Here is a 23,061-nt window from a genome sequence, read left to right as displayed (position 1 = left end):
TCACAACCACACAGCAGCCCATGGCAAGGTGCAGAGAGCCAGCAAGGAACCCACCAAACCCCACTGCTGTCCCAGGGATCCACACCAAGAGGAAAGGGTTACTGCTCTGCCTATTCTGTGCTATGCACTAGCCACCAGCCTGTCCCAGCTCCACAAGCTGTGAGATCTGGAGCAGGATGTCCTAAGGCATCTGCAGCTGCTGGTACAATAGCTCCATTCAGCCAAAACCACATCACTAAATCTGCATAAAAATCATCATTGACTTCAGACCCTACTCTGAAGCACCTGCTTAAGTCCTACCAATGTCGATGGGATTGAAACACTTGCTTGTCACTGCTGTGCTGAACAGGGATGGATGGCTGGATCGGGGTCTTGGTCAGTGTTATGTGATATGTAATCTAGCAGCATTTTGAAGGCTACTTTTCATGAGGATCGTGGGGTGGCTACCCCCAATCTCTGCAATGCTTTAAGGCTGGCCATGCCCTCCAAATGACACATTCTGACCGATGATGTGCGTTACTTAGCCATAGGGACAGGTGGTGGCTACTCAGGAGGAAGGCAGAGTGTGTACATGACCCCTAGCTGCTTCACCCCACTGACACCTCCTTGGATCTCCTTTCAGGGGCCTTCCTGGTTGGATTTCTGGCCTTTATTAGAGCACTAATGCCTCCCAGGTGCTTGTGATAGTTTGGCGTTTACTCTGCACCCCCAGTCTGATTCTGTGAAAACCCAGCTCTGTCTCTATTTTGGGGGCGACCTTGATCACACCTGCGCTCTGTAACCCTCATGTTGGCTTGCCCTCTTGTGTTAGGGGGCCTACGTGTCCAACCCTGAAGGAGAGACGCATCCAAGGGGCATCACCTTTGAACGACTCTCCTTTATGAGAACAGCGGGGCCAGGCTAAAGGAACCTGGTTCTCCAGTTTGTCTCCTGGGCCCTGGGACTTTAGCCACCTGACTAGGGCTTTTGAAGCTGTCCAGTGAGTTGCCTGACAGGGGGGACTGAAACTTAAATTAAGAGCATCTGCATCAGACACCCCCCCCCCCCACCACCACCCTGACTCTCACGAGCCAAATATCACCAGGAACCGGAAGGACTGCAAGGGGAAGAGGGGCCTACTTGCCTTACACACAGACTGGGCCTAGGGACTCAGGGAATGGGTCAGCATAGACTCAGGGAGAGCATACAGGGCTTTGCTGGTTTTGTGTAGCTCTGTATCTCTCCTGTACCGTCTAAGAATAATGTGAGTGTTTGTGGCTCTAAGGGAGCATGCATAAGCTACTGGAGAGACTGGATGGGGTCCAGTGCTGATCTTGAGGCTTAGTGCAGCTGGACTGTAGGGTCCCACATCCCAAAGAAGGGGTGCACCCCAGGAGTGTGCCTCAGAGACCAGAATTAAAGACCATGTTTGGATGCTGCCCAGATCTAGTGAGCTTGGGAGCAGGCAGGATCCAAAGGCTGGTGACCAACCACAAAAGGGGAGAGGGCTCAGCCAGGGCTGAAACAGTGCTGCATCCACAAAAAACAAATGTCTCTAGCCTAAGGAGCTCAAAGTGATTTTGCTCCCTTCTGTGCTATTGGATAATCTTTTAGCATAAACCCTTGCAACATGAGGGGCAGAGAAAAGGGGTGGAACTTCAAAGGGGGTGGACTGGATGAGGGCTGACTGCCATAAGTTAGAGCAGCTGGGGGCTGCTCTAACTTACCTGGGGCTATTTCAGCCCCTGGAGCAGCCTGGAATCTGGAGGGTACAAATGGGGAGGGGGTGTAATCCCACCTTTTCCTCCCTCTCTCGGGGCTGCACCTACAGAATGCGCACACATAAAATAGAACAAAAGCTTTCAAACCTTGATCCACCCGTTTCAGACTTCTAGCTGCGCTGCACCTGTTCCTCCATGTCCACTTCTCTCAGCACTGCACTGCTGTTGTGATTCTTTCCCTTTGTCAGGGAGGAACAATCTCATAACCGTGGCATATTGATGCTGTTGCTTGTTCTTACTCTAGGCACTCCCATCTCCACGCTACTTCCTTATTACAGCTCTCCTGGCTGTTGCTCTATAGGTGATGTAATGTTTACTAATTATAGGTTCTTGGCTGTATAAAGCTTCTCAGATGAGTTTGTGAAGCCCGCTCAGACAGGTTACATATTTACTCTGAGCTGCGTCACTATCAGAAATGAGTATCATAAATGGATGGTCGTGTGTATCATAAGTAGAAATGGGCCTGATTTCAGAGCTGCATTTCCCCCCCAGAATTTCAGGGATGTTTGCATTGAGGGGGATAGATCAGGCTGCTGTATGTTGGGTCCAAAGGTTCCCAAAGCCCAATACTAGCTTTACATATGCAGGGTTTTTTTTTAAAATGCCAACGCCCCTCTTTTTTATAGGGGATTCTATCAACGCCGCAGAAAGCGTGTGGGTTTCTTGACCTGAAAAGCATCATGGCATGTGTACACAGAGGTGAGGGAAATCAAACGTCAGTGCCCCAAATTTATTCAGGCTTCCTACGGGAACGCTGTTGCCACTTCCGGAGGTGATGAAGAGCTCTGCTGTCAGTTTCACCGACGTCGTGCGGCATCGCCAGCTCTCATGATTTTAGCACAAGTCTTATGATAGTTGGTGCTTTTTAAAAAAGACCCAGCTCCTAGATTCAAGAAAAGGGTGCATGAGACTCTCCGCTTCCATTTTTTTTTTAAAAAAGGATGTTTCTAGCTCTCCTGGTTCTGGAGAAAAGCTTGAAAAGGTAAAGCAAATGTGTCCTACAGGCACAGAAACCAGGAGGTAAATAAAAAGAATCCATCACTTTTTTTTTTAAATCTTTTTTTTTTAAGACGATCTCATGATTTTGGGGACCTGACTCATGACTTTTGCATACTTGGACGGGCAATACTGGGCTGGTGAAATGTTCCAAGGTACTTTAGCCAAAAAGCAGTGGAATCTCACGTGTTTAGTGACATTGCAGGGAAAAGAACTGTTGATTCATAGCAAGATCTTGCATGTATTGAAGAGAGTAGCAGGGAAAAGACAGATGAGCAGTACCTTAGCTTCTACTTGGATTCCTCATCACGTTCAACAGCGATTTCAGGGTGTCTCCTTATATAGTTGTATATACAGATGTAGAGACTAAGGTTCTAAACACTAATTCTGCTTATTTGGTTGGTTAAAGGCACTCTAACGCCTGGGCCATTCCAAAGCTGTGGCCGGGAATCCAGAAGGGATTCTCCAGGATATAATTATGACCGTGAGGTAGCCTTAGCTTATCCTCCAAATTTGAAAGTGTTACTGCTGTATAGGTTAGAGGCATCAAAATGCTACTTCGGCCACAGTGAATAAATGATTTGCTGCATCGCTTCCATCTTGTTTTATTTCTCTTGAACATAAGGTTAATGTGAAGTCACATTATTACTCACTGGAAGCTATATTGTTTCGCTAAAGTATGTGCTAGTGTCCATCTTGACTGTCTCTCTCCTGACTTTAAATAGTTTCAGGGACGTTCCCTGGGAGAGTGTGTGCGAAGAAGCTTGTTGGTGACTTAGTGCAGAACCTCATTCACGGTGTGCACAGTGGTATGTGCCATGCAGATGCGTACGGAGCAGGTCAGATGCAGTTCTATGGAACCTGTAGAGGGAACTTGCTTATGCAGATGATGCAAGTGCACCTAATGCCTACGTATGCCCAGCATGAAAGCAAGCTAGATAAAGTTGGACCTCATTTAAACAAACCCCACTCATCCAGCACCCTCGTGTTATCCATCTTGCTATAACTTGATGCACTCTTTGCAACCTGCCTTCAAAAATGCCCTCATCTGGCTAAACTTCACAGCCTCCATTCTATTCCAATAGCATTTAAAAAAACATACCGGAGTGTGCGTACATTCAGGCTATTTATTAAATCACTTACCACTACACCTGCATAATCTAAGTAAACCCTGTAGAATTCCTACTCGATATCATTTAAGAAGCTGGGCTCAAAGTCTCATTTTTCTAATCACTTGAAGTTAGACAGAGGCACTTACTGCTGCTTTATTCAAGGACAGCTTCCCTTTTTTCTGCCAGCGTCAGCAATCAGTCCGAACCAATTATTACCAAGATACGCACTTGCAACTTGGAAGGTGTGTAAGTGCAACTTGGAGACGACTAACTATCACGCTGTATTTTTTTCCTTTATGATAAAATTGGAGTAATTCTTATGGAAGAGCTTTCTTTTTCCGTATAAGAGAGCCTGCAGGGCGGTTCAGCAGCCCAAGATCACACGTACATTTGCACTGGTGCAACCACAGCTGGCATATTGTGTCCAGTTCTGGTGTCCACAGTTCAAGAAGGGTGTTAATAAATTGGAGAGGGTTCAGAGAAGAGCCACGAGAATGTTTAAAGGATTAGAAAATGTGCCTTATAGTGATAGACTCAAGGATCTCAATCTATTTAGTTTAGCAAAGAGAAGGTTAAGGGGTAACTTGACTGCAATCGATAAATACAGATATTTGATAATGGGCTCTTTGGTCTAGCAAAGAAATCCAACAGCTGGAACTAGAAGCTACACAAATTCAGACCAGAAATATGTTGTACATTTTTAACAGTGAGTAATTAACCATTGGAACAATTTACCAACGATCGTGGTGGATTCTCTGACAATTCACTGACTATTTTAAAATCAAGACTGGATGTTTTTGCTACAAGATCTGCCCTAGGAATGATTTTGGGGACGTTCTGTGGCCTGTGTTATACAGGAGGACAGACTAGATGATCCCAATGGTCCCTCCTGACCTTGGACTCTATAAATCCCTTTCAGAGGTTATCTCGCAACTGAATGTCCAATCACCTGTGCCATGATCACCTTATAGGAGGAAGGGAAAAATCAGGTCAAATTTGAACCAAGCTTTTCACAATTTCAGCCTGATGATAAATGTTTCCATGAGTCAAGGAAATCAAACTCCAGTGGACACAGTTTGTGATAGGGAGGGGAGAACCTCCTCTGCAGTGTTTACAGCCCAAACATTTCAATGCTGCTCTCCTGCAGGAGTTCTTGGGAAGGAGCATGATTAGGAACAGATGGTAGCTAAGTGAAGTTGACTGGCTTGCCTTCATGATCTAAGCTGAGAGAGCTGCAAAAATTGAACACCCTAAGAAGTGAACCAGGCGGTTAAATTCTAAGGCCTGACTCAGCAAGGTTGTTAGACATGTGAGTAGTCCCGTGTGATTAAGTGCATGCTTAAAGTTATGTATGTTGAGCACACGAAAATGGATGGGACTATTGGCAGTTTTGTGTATCTTGTTGAATTGTAGCCTTTGTGTTTTGGGTCTGTTTCCCTATATAAATAAATCTGCCTGTGAACTGAGCACTTCCACATTTTTGGCTTGTCTTCATACTATCTGCTTGCTAACCTCTGGAATCACTTTGCCTACTCTCGCTGTCCTCTGATGTATTTTGTGCTTATTTTTTAATCCTCTAGCACAAGAGGTTGGCCAAAATTCCATTGGTAGGCCCGATTCAACTCCCCTACTGCAACTCTGCACAGTAGTCCAGGAGGCAGCCAAAATTTCTACCTATGGCCGTTTCCACAGCAACAAAGCAGTTGGCTTCTGCTGCCTGTTAATGGGAGCAGAGCTAGGCAGGGAGATCATTCCAAATTGGAGCATGTTAACTACAGTTCCAGCTGTATGCGGGACAGAGAAATACGAGCTATTAAATCTTTAAACTATAGCTGGTCAAAGTTGTGAAAAGCTCTCCATAAAATATCATTTCCATTTTTCACCAATTATGTTTGGATTGAATTCTCCCAATCCACTGCACTTCTAATATGCAACCAGTGATGCAAGAACCATGCTGGTTGCTTCAGTGTAGGAGACACACATGTGCCCAGGACACTTCCTGGAGTGGGATGTTTCAAATAGTGACATACTAGAGCTTGGGAGAAGAGTAGTTGTGAGACAGAATGAGGGAGTCTCTTCCTGAGCAAACAGTCCATGGTCTGATTTGTCTGCCGGATAATGAACAGTGCAAACAGCCCTCTCAAATGGGGAATGGTACAGGGTCAAAGAAGGGGAAAGTTAGTAGTGGTGAAAATCAGAGCAATTTTCTTTATTGATTCAAGGGGAAAGCTATACTTCTATCATCCCCCCCCACCCCCACTGAAAGGGGGCTCATTGCAAAACACTTTAAAGCCAGTTGGAAGTCAAAGACCAAACTTGTTTGAGCTTTGCTAGGCAATGAGGTTGTAAGCTGTTGTGAAATACATGAGGTGATGCTTCAGTGTTTACTATATGATCTTAAAGCAAATCACCAAAGGAGTCTTATCTCAAGCTCTTCAGTCTGAGGACAATAAATGGAAGCAGTGATGTTACAATTCTCTGCCATGCTTTGATTCTGCTAATTTAATCACTTCTCCATGCTCTACAAACAAGAGGTTGGCTCCCCCTAGTGACACAAAAGATTATTAAATGTCTGCAAAGGAAGGAAACGGTTTTATGTATGAATACCTCTTCTTTCAGAGTAACAGCCGTGTTAGTCTGTATTCGAAAAAAGAAAAGGAGTACAAGAGGTTGGCCAAAATTCCATTGGTAGGCCCGATTCAACTCCCCTACTGCAACTCTGCACAGTAGTCCAGGAGGCAGCCAAAATTTCTACCTATGGCCGTTTCCACAGCAACAAAGCAGTTGGCTTCTGCTGCCTGTTAATGGGAGCAGAGCTAGGCAGGGAGATCATTCCAAATTGGAGCATGTTAACTACAGTTCCAGCTGTATGCGGGACAGAGAAATATGAGCTATTAAATCTTTAAACTATAGCTGGTCAAAGTTGTGAAAAGCTCTCCATAAAATATCATTTCCATTTTTCACCAATTATGTTTGGATTGAATTCTCCCAATCCACTGCACTTCTAATATGCAACCAGTGATGCAAGAACCATGCTGGTTGCTTCAGTGTAGGAGACACACATGTGCTCTCTAAGGTGCCACAAGTACTCCTTACCTCTTCTTTGTGCTTTCAGTGAAATTACTACATTTTAAGGCTATTCGCTCGACTCTAATGAAATAATTTAAAACATTTGCTGTACTGTAGCTTGAATTAAAAAGAAAATGGGAAATCTTGGGTCAACAGTGAATTTCAGTTTAAAGCCCGCAATCTTTCATCTCAGAAGATCCCAAACTATTCATTGTAGTTGCCACAAGCGTGCACTGATTCTGTGACCCATAGTCATGTGAGAAGACCTCACTTTCACAAGTCCTCTTAACTGAACATCATGGCAATTACATGAGCAGACTATAAGATTTGGGCATTAAGAGTAAGATTTTCAAAAGCACCTAAGTCCCTTTTTCTAAAGGGATTTAGGCACCTAGGAGACAATATGTTAAATAGCATACATGTTAACCTCGATATTAAATAAATTATACCTTTATGTTAGTATATCTCCATGCACACTATACATTACTTATATCTGTTTCTAACCCAATATAGTTACAGAAGTACAAACAAGTGCTTAACTGCTGTTAGTACCTCCCAAAATCTCCCCCAATATATACCATAGCTTTGGAGGACCACACACTTAAGGTGGAATTGTGGTTCCACCCCCTTGAAAACTCCCATTGATTTCGATAGGCACAAAATTTGATCAATAGCGGATTACACAAATCTTGTAAACAATTATAGTGCCAACTCCTTTACAGGCAAAACTCATTTAAGCTGCCGGGCAAGAAAAGGCAAAGCAAGAAAAAAAGAGCAGAACCTTTCGGGGCTGCCACTTTTCAATCCTCTTTTAACATGTGGTCCGGCCTCAGTCTTGTGCTATAGCCAAGCTGCATCAAAGAAGAATGCAGCCCAGGACCCTACAGAAGCGTGGCTGGTGTTAATCAGAATCTGGAGAACATTTCCTTACCAGCTCAGACCAATACTAAGTTAAACTATATTTTCTGCCTAAATTGATTGGCATGCCCATCTATTAAAAATGTGTGCGGCTTTCCAGCAATCCTCTGTGGAGATTATGTGGGTTTGTCAAAGAACAACCGTTATATATGAAGTGGGCAGTCCATCGCATTGGAGGGGGGCTGTGGATTTTATATGGTCTGTTTTTATTAGAAAATGTTGACGTGTCAAGAGCCAGGGATGGGCCCTTTCACTTAACTCTAGGTGGTAGATATTAACAAATATTAGATATTTTGCAAGCTCCCACTTGTTCTGCGGCCTTCTTTTGTATACTTTAAGGATTTCATTACCATGTAAAGGAAATACTCAGTAGCAATTAGTACTTAGGGGATGCATACACATTTTAAAGATAAATATTTATATTTTGCACTGATCTATATAATTGCACCTCATTATACAATCTGCACTGCAGAAATGACTTACACTTTTTTCTGCAAAAGAGTGTACCAGTGTTAACTGATTGTTGTTGCTAGTTATGGGAGCATTTAACATGGTCTTTCATATGCATCTCCCATTTGACACCAGTGGTGAGCAGAGCTCTTTGACCTGTAGTTCAAATCTATATTGTCCCTCAAAATGACCACACCTTATCTCACCTAGGAAGAAGTGACCCAGGCTAGAAGCTACCCTGTTTCCAGTCAAACTTGCAGCTGGATTCAGTCAAACTCCCTTAACCTCTGCAAATGCTGGGGGTTTGCAAAGACTTCTTCCTGTATATACAAGCCAGGCAGAAGTTTCTATCATTCAACTCATGCACTATATGTGGCAGGGTGTTTTCCTCGCTGATCAAGAGACTGCAGAATCAGGGCCCTTATCCATTAATACCGGATGACTGAAACATCCTTTGTTCAATGGGAAACTCTGCAGACAAGAGACTTAGTGACCAAGCATCTAAACCGCCCTCCCTATTTGTTGGAGGCTGAGGAAGAGACAGAATAAATAATGTTGATTGCTCACCCACCAATATTGCATATAAAATCTTGTGGGGGCAACAATGAAGCATCCTTGATAAGAGCAAGGGCTTTTTGAAAGTACCCTCTTTGGAAAAAGATTATCTGATCTTGTTCTTTTGTCTCTGAAAAGCCCTTGAAACAAAGCACCATCTGTTGCTGTTTGGCAAAAGAAGCCAAGGTCTCCTCTGACAAAGGCAGGCTTGCTATTGTTTGCTCCTTAACCCTTTCAGCAACAAACTTTCTCTTGTCTCTATGCAAACATTTATTTAGAGTATAAAGTGACAACCTTCTTCCTGCCAATCCCCCAGCAATCCTGAGTTCAGCTCTTGACTCTGCCACTGACCTCAGTTCACTTGGTTAAAAGCTCTCTGCCTCAGTTTCCCCAGCTGCAGAACTGGGACAATACCCTGTATGTACCAAATAGGGGGTTGGGAGGGTTAATCGTAAAGCTTTTTGAGATCCTCAAATGAAGCCTCAAGGGGTTACAAAAGCATATGGCAACAATGTAGGCTATCGCAATCAGGGGCATGTTTGTCACAGCTACAGTTGGCTAAAAAGACAGAGGGAATTTTTTTTCCTTTTTTGTGTTTGTGCCAAAGTTTGATATTTCAATGACCGTTTTAGCTGAAACATCAAAAATTTAAAAACTGTCTGACTATCCCAGTAGTTCTCAAACTTTTGTACTGGTAACCCCTTTCACACAGCAAACCTCTGAGTGTGACCCCCCCCACCCCCTTATAAATTAAAAACACATTTTTTTAAAAATATTTGACACTATTATAAATGCTGGCAGCAAAGCGGGGATTGGGGTGGAGGCTGATGGCTTGCGACCCGCCACGTAATAACCTTGCAACGCCCTGAGGAGTCATGACCACCAGTTTCAGAACCCCTGGACTATCCCTTGTCCCAAATGGCAATGTAAGCCCCATAATACTTTTCTAATGCAGGACAGAAGAGAACATATGATGGCATTGTCAACTGCCTTAGAAATGTAATGAATTAACTACTGCATTTTGGGATACTACTTTGTTAAATGCTGTCTTACCAAAGTCATCCTCAAATTCTTTTTGCATCCTAATCCTTCTGGTTGGAGAAGTGCGGGATTCAAATCCATGACTGAGAGATGTTTGGAAACTTCGTCTAGGAGAGGATGAAATAATTTCCGCTTGATTTTGAGCTTCAGAAAGAGCATCAAATATGGAGTGATTCCCTTGATTTGCTGGTTTTCTCTCTGGACTGTATTAAGCCAACAACAAAAATGTGCTGAATGACAGATGTGAATGAGAGAAATCTTTCCAAACATTGTATTATGTTAACAAGAAAAGATATATAGTAGGGTTATATTTTGACCTCAAGATAAAGTGGGCCAAATTTGTCTTGGATTAAATCAATAGAATTTAGATTTATATCAAAATTTATACCAGGAATGTATTTTTCCCACTGTGTCAACTTGCCATTCAATGCTGAGCCTGAGTCTGTATTTCCCAATGGACCTTGGGGAAGCAAATGAATGAAAGCTATGTGTAGTGTCACTAAAACTCCCACACAAAATCTCCTGAGGAAATAGTGAATACAGAAATGGACGCAGAAAATCTTTTGTATGACTATAGAATCTTGCTGCCTAAAATGGCTTCAAGCTGTAATAACAATAGGACTGTTTGATTCATCCGAGGATCTCAAAGCACCTTACAAACAAGAATGAGTAAACTCTGTGAGGTAAGGAATTTGTTTACAGGCCCAGATCAGGACCCCATTATGCTATGTGTGCTATACAAACACACAACCAATCTGAAAAAGATGGTCCCTGTCCTGAAGAGCTTACAGTCCTTAGACCATCATTATGGATCATTATTCCCATTTTACAGATGGAGAGACTGAGGCAGAGGTAAAGCACCTTGCCCGAGGTGCAGAGTCACAAAATGGGGAGGAATAACTATATATAACTATAAAACAGACCGGCACAATTGGCGTTTAAAAAAAGTCACACTTTCTGGTTAGATTTCATTAGCAAACAAATATTATAAACAGAGATACAGATATGAGTAGAGCGTTTTATAGTTGGCTATAAACATACCACTACAAAGTGTTCTATATGGTTATAAGCAATTTGCTGGACTCTGTAACAATGGATTAACCATTTAGTAAAATGTCTGTCTGTTTATTAGCTCTTTTATAAATGGAAGCTTCACATAAAGTTGGACCAAAAATCATACCTGCCAATGTGCAAAATCCCCCTTCCTGTACCTTGATGATGATGGAGAAGCTAAAGAGGCACCTAATTACCCATCCAAATTACTACTTGCTCTGAGCTGGATTTTTCAGCACTCCTGAAAATGGAAATAACCACCTCACTGTTTTGAGGCTTAATTCATTAGAGCTGGATTGTGCAATCCACGCTCACGTTAAGGAGTATTTGTTCCACCACCATGAGTCAGGGTTGCACAACCTCGCCCTAGGTGTTTGCAAAGCTCGTTGAAATGCTTTTATGCAAGGTGCTATGGAAAGGCAAAGTAGCGCTCTGTATCACATTTCTAGGACTTGCGGTGAGCATGGCGAAGGCACAGCCAAGTCCTGCAATCGGTGTAAATGCTTTAATATGGTGAATCCTGTCAAAATGCAGCCTATGGGGTCCCAATGAGCTGCTTTTTCCTGCAATCCTGTCCAACATCTTAGTAGTCAGGCAGCTTTTTAACCTGGATTTGAGCTGCACGTCTCTGAGCGCAAAGCAGCTCATTGCCCGTTGGCTACATGGACACAGGGTCCACTGGGAATGTTTTTAAAAACCCTGCACAAAGCTTAGCTAAAAAGATTAGGAAGGAACGCGTGAAAATGGGCACCTGTTGATCTAGCAGCAGCCTAAACAAGGCCGGGAGACTGAGGCAGGCTGAAATATTGACAGATGGTTTTTGTACAAAAAAATGAATGTGGAAATGGGTTTTTTTTTATCAGCAATCAGCTTAGGGAAATCCCATTTCATTTTTTTCATTAATAAGCTTTTCTTTGTTTTTCCTGGTGCAGAATGACCCAGAAATAGCTAAAACGAGTAGAACGGCTCCTACCAACTTGTGCCGTGGATGCTGTCTTCAGAAAGTGGGTACAATGGAGTAGGGGGAGGTGGCAGGGGATTTCTCAGGAAGAAATTCTAATATTTGTCTCTGACAAATACTTGGGGCTTGGTCTCTGTATTTGCATTTTGTGCCAGTTTAACTGGCTCCACGGCTTCCTTAGGGATCACTCGGGAAAGGACATATCCTGCCTCAGAAAGGGAGGAGATCAAGGGCCTGATCCAAACTCCCATTATACGCAATGGAAAGACTCCTGTTGACAGGCTCAGGCCCTAACGGGAATATAGTGATAGCAGGGAACAGAAGAGCACTTGGTGATCTCTCCTGGTTCTTACCCTACATCCATCTGCATGGTAGGGTAGCTGAATGGAAAACGTAGCTTGGCATTGGCCATGTACACAGGGAGCTTGCCATGGTGGCCTTGAGCCTGGTACATAGCAGAGCACAAGCTCCGGACCAAGTGGAAGTGCCGGTAGCTACTCAGGAGCCATTGGCACAAGTACGGGAGCTCTTGTGCGCAGTCAAAGGGACACAGCATAGGCCAGTGGGTGTGTCTTAGCATGCATGGACTTCAGCACAGGCCTCCTTGGTATTAGTGAGGCACCGAGGCATGTGTTCTCCTCTTGGGCCTTGGTCCTGCTGCTCGGCAGGGGTGACTGGCTGACCATGCAGCCTTGCTCCAATGCAGGGCCTGGTTGCTTTGCAATGCCCATTCAGCTCATTGTCTTTCAACTTGCATGTAGGCTGGCACTGCAGCACCTGTGCAGGGCAGGATCAAAGCCTTGGGCACAGATCTCAGCGCAAACAGAGGGGAAAGGGGCACGGCAGAGTCACTGCGGAAAAGGAGTTTTAAATCCTGTGGAAGTGACGTGCAATTTGTTAATGAATGGAGCTCTTCAAGGCCAGTGGTCTTCATTTGTACCTATTCAAACCTGATAGGCTAGATCCTCAGCTCATATAAATCAGCACATCTTTGCAATGGGACTGTCCTGATTTCCACCCGCTGAGGAGCCAGCCCTGCAAACATTCACTTTTGAAAAAAACTTTTTGTTTAAGACTCAGTTTGTTCAAAAAGTTCTGACCAGCCCTGGTCTATTTAATTACCCCTCACTACTACATGATGGCTTGTAGGAGACGATCTCTCTCGTTTCTTTATTGGAAAATATAGTTCAAACTTTTATATCTGTCATCTGTTAACTCAAAGGGAATTCAGCTTGAAAAATAACCGATGGCGTGATCTGGCCCTAAGAGCAGAACTTGGCTCATCATTATTCACCCAACCCTAGTTCAGTAACAGCCTAACACATAAATACTCAGATGTTGGCCCACTTGAAGTCCAGGGCAAAACTCTCATTGACTCGACTGGGGCCAGGATTTTCACCCATTATGGTCTTCGACTCTCCCACCCACAGTCACATGCACGTAATCTAGGCAGGGCTGTTTTCCCCCTTTTATCACAGGATTTTATCGTTCTCCTCCTTTTATCGCAGGATACAAGACCCTTCTACTTCTCCTAGGTGCCCAGATGAATTCCCTGATTCTTCCCGTTATTCCTGGATTTTAAGTGGGACCTTTCCTGCTGGGTGTCTGTCTTAATTTTGATTCCCTTGTTCCTGGGCACGGTGACTGTTCTCGTCACTTCACTGATTCTTCCCATCACTGTGTATAGAAGAGATGCCTCTTCTTTCTTTTATATAAATCTATGTTGGCGTTACAGGCCCAAGCTGCAAAATTAGGATCTTGATTTCAAGCAGTCCAAAGTTTGGGGTGGTTCAAAGCCAGAATTTTGATCTAGGCCCATCTCTAATTTCTAGGCATCCTGATTCCGCCTATTGTCTAGTCCACCACTGGCTAAGAGAGGAAGACAAGGCCCTGTTTATAGGGGTATTGACCAAACACTTTCGGGTAAGAGGGTCTGCATGAGATATTCCTTCCCCACTACACAGACTGGCTGCCTAGGCTATGTGTAGGGCCCTTCGTTTTCAAGTTTTATTTTATTTCATTTTTTCCTGGGAGTTTATCAGTGTTTATTATGACAACAACTACAACAAAAAGAGGTGAAAATCAGTGCAAAAAACGATGAATTTTTCTGGATAAATATTGGGGTCTAATTTGATGGACAGGACAACGGGGGAAATATTAATGCTTTGAACAGAATTCAGTTTGGCTTGCTGCAGAACTCAAAACACATTGCCACCTCTGAGTTAAAGAAAACAATATATCTCTATTCCCCAAATAAAACTTTTCATTTGAATAAACAATTTACTGTGGTAGACTGAGAACTATTAGCCTATAAATATTTACATTTAATAATTGGGTTGGGCCACACCATTTGCAGGGCATACACTCAACTTCATCCTTTTCTCCTGTTTTTGTTTTTAAACTTGGGTTCTGAAGTGTATTCTGATATAGATTTTTGTTTCCTTCCCGTTTTAGTGTCAAATATTTAAACCGTTATCTTGAAATGTGTGTGTGGTGGGCGTGAGACTCATCAGTACGTTCAGCTGCCTATGCACTTCAGAACTTGCGTGCGCGCCTGTTTGTTTATTGCGTGTATCTTCCAGACTAATACATAGTCTTACGGCAACAGGCAGCTTTGCATATACACACAGACTAATCTATTATCATAATACATAGATCTCACGCAATGGATTGTATTTTCCTAATAAAACAAGTTATTTTTTATATATTTAATGATACAAAAGTAGGGTAAACATGGGAGGGGGGGCCTAGTAATATTTTTGGTAAAAATCAGTTTAAACTGAAAATGAAGGATCTTAGCTATGTGCTATAGGGCAGGATTGGAGTGAGTGTCTCTTTATATTCTCCACCTTCTGCACCTTCATCTCTATTATCAATACAGCACCATCACTAGAAGTTCTTCAGCAAGCAATGGACTGAGCTCAGCGTTACCCACAACCACAGCCTGCCTTCCATCCCTCAAGTCCAACTGTAGCCGTATTTTGTACATACACAGTTCCTTTCATCTCTCAGGGCAGTGATCGCAACAGGGTTGTGATGCTTTGTGTGAAGGCCTCTATTGGTCAAAGCGTTTCTGTGATGCCATAAGGACCTTGACTCCGCTTGTTAAACAAACGGAGCTCTGCTTTTTCAGTAATTGCATTGTTCGGGAGATCAGCACACTCTATCTTATTTCTACTTTGTCTGGTGTTTGTCAATTACAGTTGAGGGTCGATTCCCATCTGGATTCAGGGGGATTTCTGCACCTCACTTCCATTAGCGTGAATGAGAGTTGCATATAAATCCCAGGGCATCAAGATGAAAATAACAGACCCCACAGCTTAATGGGCCTGATCCTGAGAGGTGCAGAGCATCCGCAACCATGCTTCCCTTTGAGGAGGTTTGTTTTCCAGATCTTTTGTGCTGTACGTGGGTGACGTAACTGCTGCATAATCCTTGCAACTGATCCACTGGAACAGGAATCAGTACAACCTTTGTGAACATGGTTGATGCACACAAAGGAGAGGTTTTACCTTTCAGTAATTCCAGTAATTACTGTTCATAACTTCAGTAAGCTGAGCTATCCAGATTTCTCGCTCCAATTTCCATTTCCCTCTTGTTTACTTTGTTTGATCAGTAAAACTGTAAACAATCTTCTTAGAAGAATCTTGTTCCGTATTAAAGGCATTTACTGTATGAATGGCAGACCCCACCTTGCATGTGAAGAGCAGCAGGTCTCCCTTTTGGTAGATCATGCTGCAGTTCAATATTGAAATAGAATCTAATACTGGAAATCCCATCCCACACACTTCAAATATTGCCTTTCTTCTGCTTTCTTCCCAGTATACGCACCCTGTGGGTATGAATTTGGCCCTGAGGCAAACAGCCAAACTGTGCTTTATTTCACCAGTGTAAATCCAGCACCTCATGCAACTACTCTTCATTTACATCTTTGTAAAGTGAGAGTAACGTTGGCCCATCGTATTGGTGGTTTCGAAGTCCAATGAAAAACGTAGGCCAGGATATGGCCCTTAGTCTTATGCTGCACTTCCTCTCTTCCCCAGTAAGGAGAAGGAATATGTCAAGAATGGGAAAAGCAAATGCCGACTTTGTCTCAGGCAATGCTGAATCTACACTTGGAGCTCTGATCCTCACTCTGGTTCAAGGATCCCTGCTGCAGCCATGCAAAATCCTTCTCTTTTTCTGGGAACTGCAAGTTAGGGACAAGAGTTGAGTCTCCTAGTCCATCCCTGGCCAATCCAGGGGTATATTTGTTAGTGCTCTGTCCTGTGGGGATTGAGGAGTTAAGTCTATACTGATGACTAGGACCCTGCCAAATTCATGAAGAAAGTGTCCCGGACCGTGAAATCTGGTCTTTTGTGTGCTTGTAACCTATCCTATACAGGTTTCATAGGGGAGACCAGTGTTTCTCAAATTGGGGGTCCTGACCCAAAAGGGAGTTGCAGGGTGTGGTCACAAGGTTATTTTTGGGGAGTCACGGTATTGCCACCCTTACTTCTGCGCCGCCTTCAGAGCTGGGCGGCCGGAGAGCAGCGGCCGTTAGCCGGGCACCCAGCTCTGCAGGCAGCACCTGCCGGCAGCAGCACAGAAGTAAGGGTGGCAAGACCAGACCATGCCACCTTTCCTTCTGGCTGCTCCTGGCGGTGGCTCTGCCTTCAGAGCTGGGCTCCTGGCCAGCAGCCGCCGCTCTCCAGCGCAGTAGCCAGCGTAGCAGTACCACAACCCCCGCCCCCCACAATAACCTTGGGATTCCCCCCCACACACACAACTCCTTTTTGGGTCAGGACCCCTACAATTACAACACCGTGAAATTTCAGATGCAAATAGCTGAAATCCTGAAAGTTACGATTTTTAAAATCCTATGACCGTGAAATTGACCAAAAAGGACAGTGAATTTGGTAGGGCCCTACTGATGACACAATGAAGTCTCTTTATACAAATACCTCCCACTGTACAGAATATATTCTACAAGCCAGGAGTTTTCTGTGTACCACCATCTGCATTAAACCTGCATTGAATGTAAGGCTGATGGGAAAATTTGAGTCCGCATTAATTTAATCAACTTTATAAAGAATGTTCATAGTGTAGCTTCCAAAATTTGCCATTCTCGGCCACACTCCCTCTTTAATTAAACTTACATTTGTGTGGTGTGTGATAATACACACACATGTGTGCACACACATCGCTAAATCTACAGTAATCATAATTTCTCTCTTCCCCCACCCTCCCAAACGTCAAGAGTAAAGTGAGTGAAAACAATTACTGTAAATGAATCTATAGTATCCAATTGGCTAAACCACTCTTTAATCTTCTGCAAAAAGGAGATCAGTAGAGATTTAACTAGGTACTCATAAAGATAATCAATTTAGTCTACTTTTGTCAATGCCATATGTTATACCAATGTGTGTTCTGTGGCCGGGGGGGGGGGAGGGGAGGAGAGGTGAAGGAAGGAAGATCCACATTTTACTTTTCTTAACATCTCTGGGATAAAAAACACCCTAAAAGTAATGTCTTTAGACAAAAGTAAGCTTATAGAACTAAGCATGATGCATGGTAAACAATGTATGTCTCTGGTGCTTGGCATAAGAGTACAAAAATCATAGTACATTGTTCAGGATGGTTTTAAATGCCCCCATTCCCTTCCCATCCCCTTTGGAGATTATTCTACATTCTAATAGGAATCACCATGAGGAAATCAATGGTTCATGACACTTGACACAATTATTTAACATGAGTAAGAGTTCTGCCTGGATCAGGAAGACCCATTGGCTCTAATCCTGCCAGGTAATCAAGGCTGGGATTTCAATGGGAGTTGGACATCTAGCCCCGTAAGGCATCTGGAAAAATCCCACCCCAAATTGTTTGGAGTTGAGGGTGCTCAGCACCTCACAGGATTGGGCCCACTGTTAACTTCAACTCCAGAACTTTCAGCCTAATTTTTCTGTACATACCAAACAGAAGCTTGGCTTAAGAATACAGACATTGGTCAATAAGCAGAGATCCATCAACTACTGACATAGACACGCTCTAGACCTGAATGTTAAGCTTGGCATTAAAGTTTTCCTAAACCTAGGAAAAGGTGAGTTAAGGTTAGGATTGTAACTCGGACAATTGGGCTTAGTATTTTCAGGGATTTCTGATGAGGGATTCTTAAGCAATGAATTTCCCTTTTGCCTGCAAAATTCCCATTGGTTTTAGCTGGCGTTATGCACACACAAGCAGGGCTGGATTCATCTTTTGTGGGCCGGACGCCAAATCTTTTGTGGGCCCCCATGGGGGCAATGGAACATGACGTGGGGAGGTCGATCCCTGGAGCGAGGGGCTGGCCTGGGGCAATGGGGCGTGGCATGGCGGGAGCAACCCTGCTCCGCCCAGTGCAAGGGCACTGTTTGCAAACTGGCAGGTGCCAGATGCACACTGGCCCACCAGGCCCTATGCTGCCAGCATGCCCCTACCCTTTGCTCCACTTGCACTGATCCGGGCGCAGGGCAAGTGGAGCAGGCTCAGTCAGGGCCGCTGGCACCATTGTAAACCAGTACTGCACATAAGAGGCCTGAACACAGGAGGAGCTGGGAAGCTGAGGGTGCTCGTTACCTCTCGGAATCCGGAGAGGTAATGGGCTGCAAGTTAAGGTCTGATGTGTGCTCCCCACTGCGAAGTATGCTGCGATAACTAGCTACGCTGGGATAGTGCCCCAATCTGCACACTGAAATTTTGGTGCCTCTGCAAGTTTATGAAAGTCCTTCATGTAATCAAAGTGTTTTGTGTGGCTCAGAAGAAAACATCAAGAAACATGCAGGGGGGGAAAAGCCATCAACAGTCACGCAAAGAAGCTGGCTTCTTAACACCATAGGGCCCTCCACGTGCACCATGCAACTGCTTAAAGAAATTGTCTCTCCTCAGAGGATGGCCCTGAAACAAAGGATCTTCCTTCTATAATTTAATTTAAACAACCTGGCACACAATGCTTTTAAAACCTAAGAGAGTAGAAAAGCAAACGGGGAAAAGTCTCTCAAAAGGATTCAGTAGATTAATAGCTCTCCCTAGTGGGTAATCATTGAATTGTACTGGGAAGATCATAGTCTTGTGGGGCCAAATCCTGCAATACCTTCTGGAAGGTGTTGGGTGCTCTAACTCCATTGAAATCAATGAGAGACAAAGGTGCTCAGCACCCTGCAAGATTGGGCCCACCACTTTCTAAGTAGCCTGACATGCTAGTATATAAGGGAGGCTCTCTCTAGCCTGATCTTCATTCATCTGATCCAGTAGAGCTAGTATTAGCTACAGAACATAAGGTGAACAATTGTTCTCCATGCCCACGGAGGGGAGGACAAGAGGTAATTGGCTTAGTTTGCAACAAAGGAGATATAGTTTAGATATTAGGAAAAACTTTCTAACGCTGAGGATAGTTAAGCACTGACATAAGTCACTTTAGGTATGTCTACCCTGCAATTAAAAGCCTGCAGCTGGCCCATGCTAGTTGGCTCGGGCTGTGGCTCAGGAGCTGTTTAATTGAGGTGTAGAGGTTTGGGCTCGGGCTGGAGCCCAGGCTCTAGACCCTGCAAGGTGGAAGAGAACATTAGAACGGCCCTACTGGGTCAGACCAAAGGTCCATCTAGCCCAGTATCCTGTCTTCCGACAGCAGCCAATGCTAGGTGCCCCAGAGGAATGAACAGAACAGGTCATCATCAAGTGATCCATCCCCTGTCGCCCATTCCCAGCTTCTGGCAAACGGAGGCTAGAGACACCATCCCTGCCCATCCTGGCTAATAGCCATTGATTGACCTATCCTCCATGAATTTATCTAGTTCTTTTTTGAACACTGTTATAGTCTTGGCCTTCACAACATCCTCTGGCAAGGAGTTCCACAGGTTGACTGTGCATTGTGTAAAGAAATACTTCCTTTTGTTTGTTTTTACACCTGCTGCCTATTAATTTCATTTGGGTGACCCCTAGATCTTGTGTTATGAGAAGGAGTAAATAACACTTCCTTATTTACTTTCTCCACACCAGTCATGATTTTATAGACCTGTGTCATATCCCCCCTTAGTCGTCTCTTTTCCATGCTGAAAAGTCCCAGTGTTATTAATCTTTCCTCATATGGAAGCTGTTCCATACCACAGAGTCCCAGAACTCAGGCTGAAGTTGGGCTCCCCCAACCCAAATATCCACACTGCAATGGAGTAGCCCCTTAGCCCAAGCCAGCTGGCACGGGCCCAGCCGCGGGTATCTAATTGCAGTGTAGAAATACCCTTAGGGAGGCTGTGGAATCCCTGTCATGGGAGGTCTTTAAATATGGGTTAGAGAAACACCTGCCTGGGATGATCTAGGTATTCTTAATCCTGCTTCAGTGGGAGGCATCGACTACATGGCCTCTTGGGGTTCCGTCTAGCCCTACATTTCTGTGATTCTCTAGAGACCCTCACACAAGATCTTGGGGCAGCTAGCCCATCCCACAGCCAACACAGCTGAGGCTATGTTCTATTTTTAGCATGCTAGCTTGATGGGAGCTAGCATGAAAGCTGAGACTCACCCACTCAGTTCCAATGGCAGACGTACCTTTTGTGGTACAATCCTAACTCCTGGGCTGAGTTTGGCACAAGCCCAGGCTTGATAGGATTCAGGCAAAACTCTGCCGCTGAGTTTTGCTTTGAATTTCTGGTCTCTAAACTTTTGCAGATTCCTGTGAACTGCAGGCGACCAGTTTGGAACTGCTTTGCTTTCCATTCTCCAGGACAGCGAAGAACCTTGCGGAGCATTGGGATAATATTGTTGCCATTTCAGGAAAAGATGTGGGGGCGGGGAGAGAGATTGAGAAACCCAGATCCCAATCCCCCCTAAACTCCAGAGAAATTTTGCTCAAGATTCCAACTTTGTGGATTAGGGCCATCTCTTGAAAAGGCTGTTGTCAAAATGTTCCTGTTGATCTGTCTGATCTGTATAAATTGGGGACTCCCTATTTCTGTAGATCTTGTGTCAAAATCATCCTATTTGGCAATTCTCTGATGAAGGAATAAAGAGCACTCGTACTCCATGCTGAATTGGTGCCATTTATTTTAAAGCTATGTGTGGTCAAAGCATTTAGCAAAGAATAGTATAACCAGATTTGTTTACCTTCTCGTGAGGAATCTGGGAGATGGAGAGGCTCTGCAGGTTATCGGCTTTCCTCGCAATAGGCATGTTTCCACTTCAGATTCCTTCTTCTCGATAAAACCTTTGAAAAAAGACAAATGAAGGTTTTTAATAAATACACTCTTCACAGGAATGAAAGGGTCCCAGTTTTGCATCTGTTCTTCTCTCCCTACTTAAATACAAGCACTTAGCTCTTATATAGCTCTTTTGATCCGAAGATCTCCAAGTACTTCAGTAAGGTGCATCGGCATTATTATTCTCATTGTACAAAGGGGGAAACTGAGGCATGGGGTGGGGATATGGTGTCACAGGCCAGTGGCAGAGCCAGAAATAGAACCCTGGTCTGTAACTTCACAGGTGCAAAGAGAGGAGAATAAACCTATGAGACCCTTTTCCCAGCTTTCCAAACAGTGAACTTCTCAATCCAGTCCCACCCAGAGTCTCACGACTTCCTCAATGTGCACAAGAAGAGCACCTGGTGGATAGGTTGGGGAATCTAATTTATCCCTATCTCTTGAATTTCTTATGCACCCAGCTCTCCTCTCTGTCAGCAGAGTAGGAACAGTATTTATTTTGGTGTCTTGGAGCACTCCAAGCATCTGGTGGCCAGACATTTCCCTCCCCTCGGGCTCCACTGGGAGGATTATCAGTGCTAAGCCTCTAGCTATGCAAACAAATAACATAACTATGAGAGCTGGGCCCAAGCTGGGATGTTCTGATCTGAGAAGAGCTTCCCCAGAGTCTGAAGGGTTCAGAGCTGGTGACCCAGACTGCCCCAGCCTCTACTAAATACGGTAAAATGTTCACTTCATACTGGTACAAACAGAACATTGCCCTAAAGTCTAGCCAGTTTCTGCTGTTTTCTACAGGGGTGATATTCAAAGGCAAAACAGACCATGGAAAGTCAATGGGAGCAGAGTGGCTCACTCCCATTTCATGCCTTTGAAAATCTCCCGCAGTACTAATGTCAGTCACCCTGTTGCATCTTGTGTGACCATGCTCTACCTTTCCACACATTCTTCACGGCTTTCCCATGCATCACCGAACTGGAGCTCCATGGTAACTCCTCACTAACAGTAGCTGTGTCGGACAGAAGAGCCTGTATCCGCTCCTTCCTTTTCTGGGCTTCTGCTCCTTCGGGGCTACCCAAGTAGAGAGTGCTATCCTGTGCATGGTCTAACGAAATCCATAAGCCATTAGGACTTGGAACACCCAGGAGTGTTCGTGTGTTCATTGTCCTGTTTCCCTCACTCTTAGGTGTTGTGGGCTTTGACCGTGGAGAAGACCAATTGGGAGGTTCTAAAGGTATATGTTCCTCTCCTCCGTTGTCGTTAGAATCTTGTAGCCTGCTTGTTCCCCTCAGTCTTTCAGTTGCCATCTCAATCCGCTCACCAAGCTCCCTGGCTAGGGAGTGAATGGCCTTCACTCTATCCTGTGTATTTCTATACGGAGGAGGGCTGGAAGTGTCCTCAGAAGCTGAGGCCTTGAGGCCAGATTTTGCAGTTTTCAGTGGAAGGAAAAAGCTCTGGGGAGGCAGGTACCGAGCTAGAGAAGGGGTGACTGCCAGGTCTTTAAGGTTCAAAGGGCTGAGGAACCCACTTTCAGATGCCAGTGAAGAAGGAAAATCGAATGTCTCTGTTGCTTTAGGTGGCTGAATTGTTTTTGGATGTAAGTCACTGTTTAAATACAAAGGGGGACCCACATCAGTGCATGAAGTAAGATACAGTAACAGAAGTCAGGCAAATTTTTAAAGGCGACCGGACAAAGAGACCAGACACAGAATAAGGCAGCTCATGAGACAGAGAGCGAGAGAGAGATTGATGCTTATAGATTAGAAAATGCTTGACAAATCCAGGACTGAAGATGTAGAGTGAGATGCTAACATCTAGGACAGAGCTTCAGAGGCTTGTCTATTAAATGCTGCAGAATTAAAGTCTTTAATAATATGAAGCATAAAACCAGGCTGAAATATTGGCCTATACCTAGACTGCACGAGATTCTCGTGCTGTGTTTA

General features: G+C 44.3%; 1 protein-coding gene across 1 annotated transcript in view; it reads right to left on the bottom strand.

The window, feature by feature from the left end:
- CCDC187 (coiled-coil domain containing 187) overlaps nt 1-23,061 on the bottom strand; it is a 71,392-nt gene that overhangs the window by 29,027 nt on the left and 19,304 nt on the right. Inside the window, exons 12-14 of the mRNA XM_084649699.1 lie at nt 22,053-22,723; nt 21,030-21,129; nt 9,914-10,104 (exon numbers count right to left, since the gene is read on the bottom strand). Of these exons, the coding sequence (XP_084505825.1) occupies nt 9,914-10,104; nt 21,030-21,129; nt 22,053-22,723 (962 nt within the window). The remainder of the gene's footprint in view (nt 1-9,913; nt 10,105-21,029; nt 21,130-22,052; nt 22,724-23,061) is intronic.

This window comes from Lepidochelys olivacea (genome assembly GCF_965140295.1).
Source record: "Lepidochelys olivacea isolate rLepOli2 genome assembly, chromosome: 16".
Classification (NCBI taxonomy): Eukaryota; Metazoa; Chordata; order Testudines; family Cheloniidae; genus Lepidochelys; species Lepidochelys olivacea.
The sequence above is the reverse complement of the archived record's forward strand: the minus strand, read 5'-3'. Positions and strand labels throughout refer to the sequence as shown.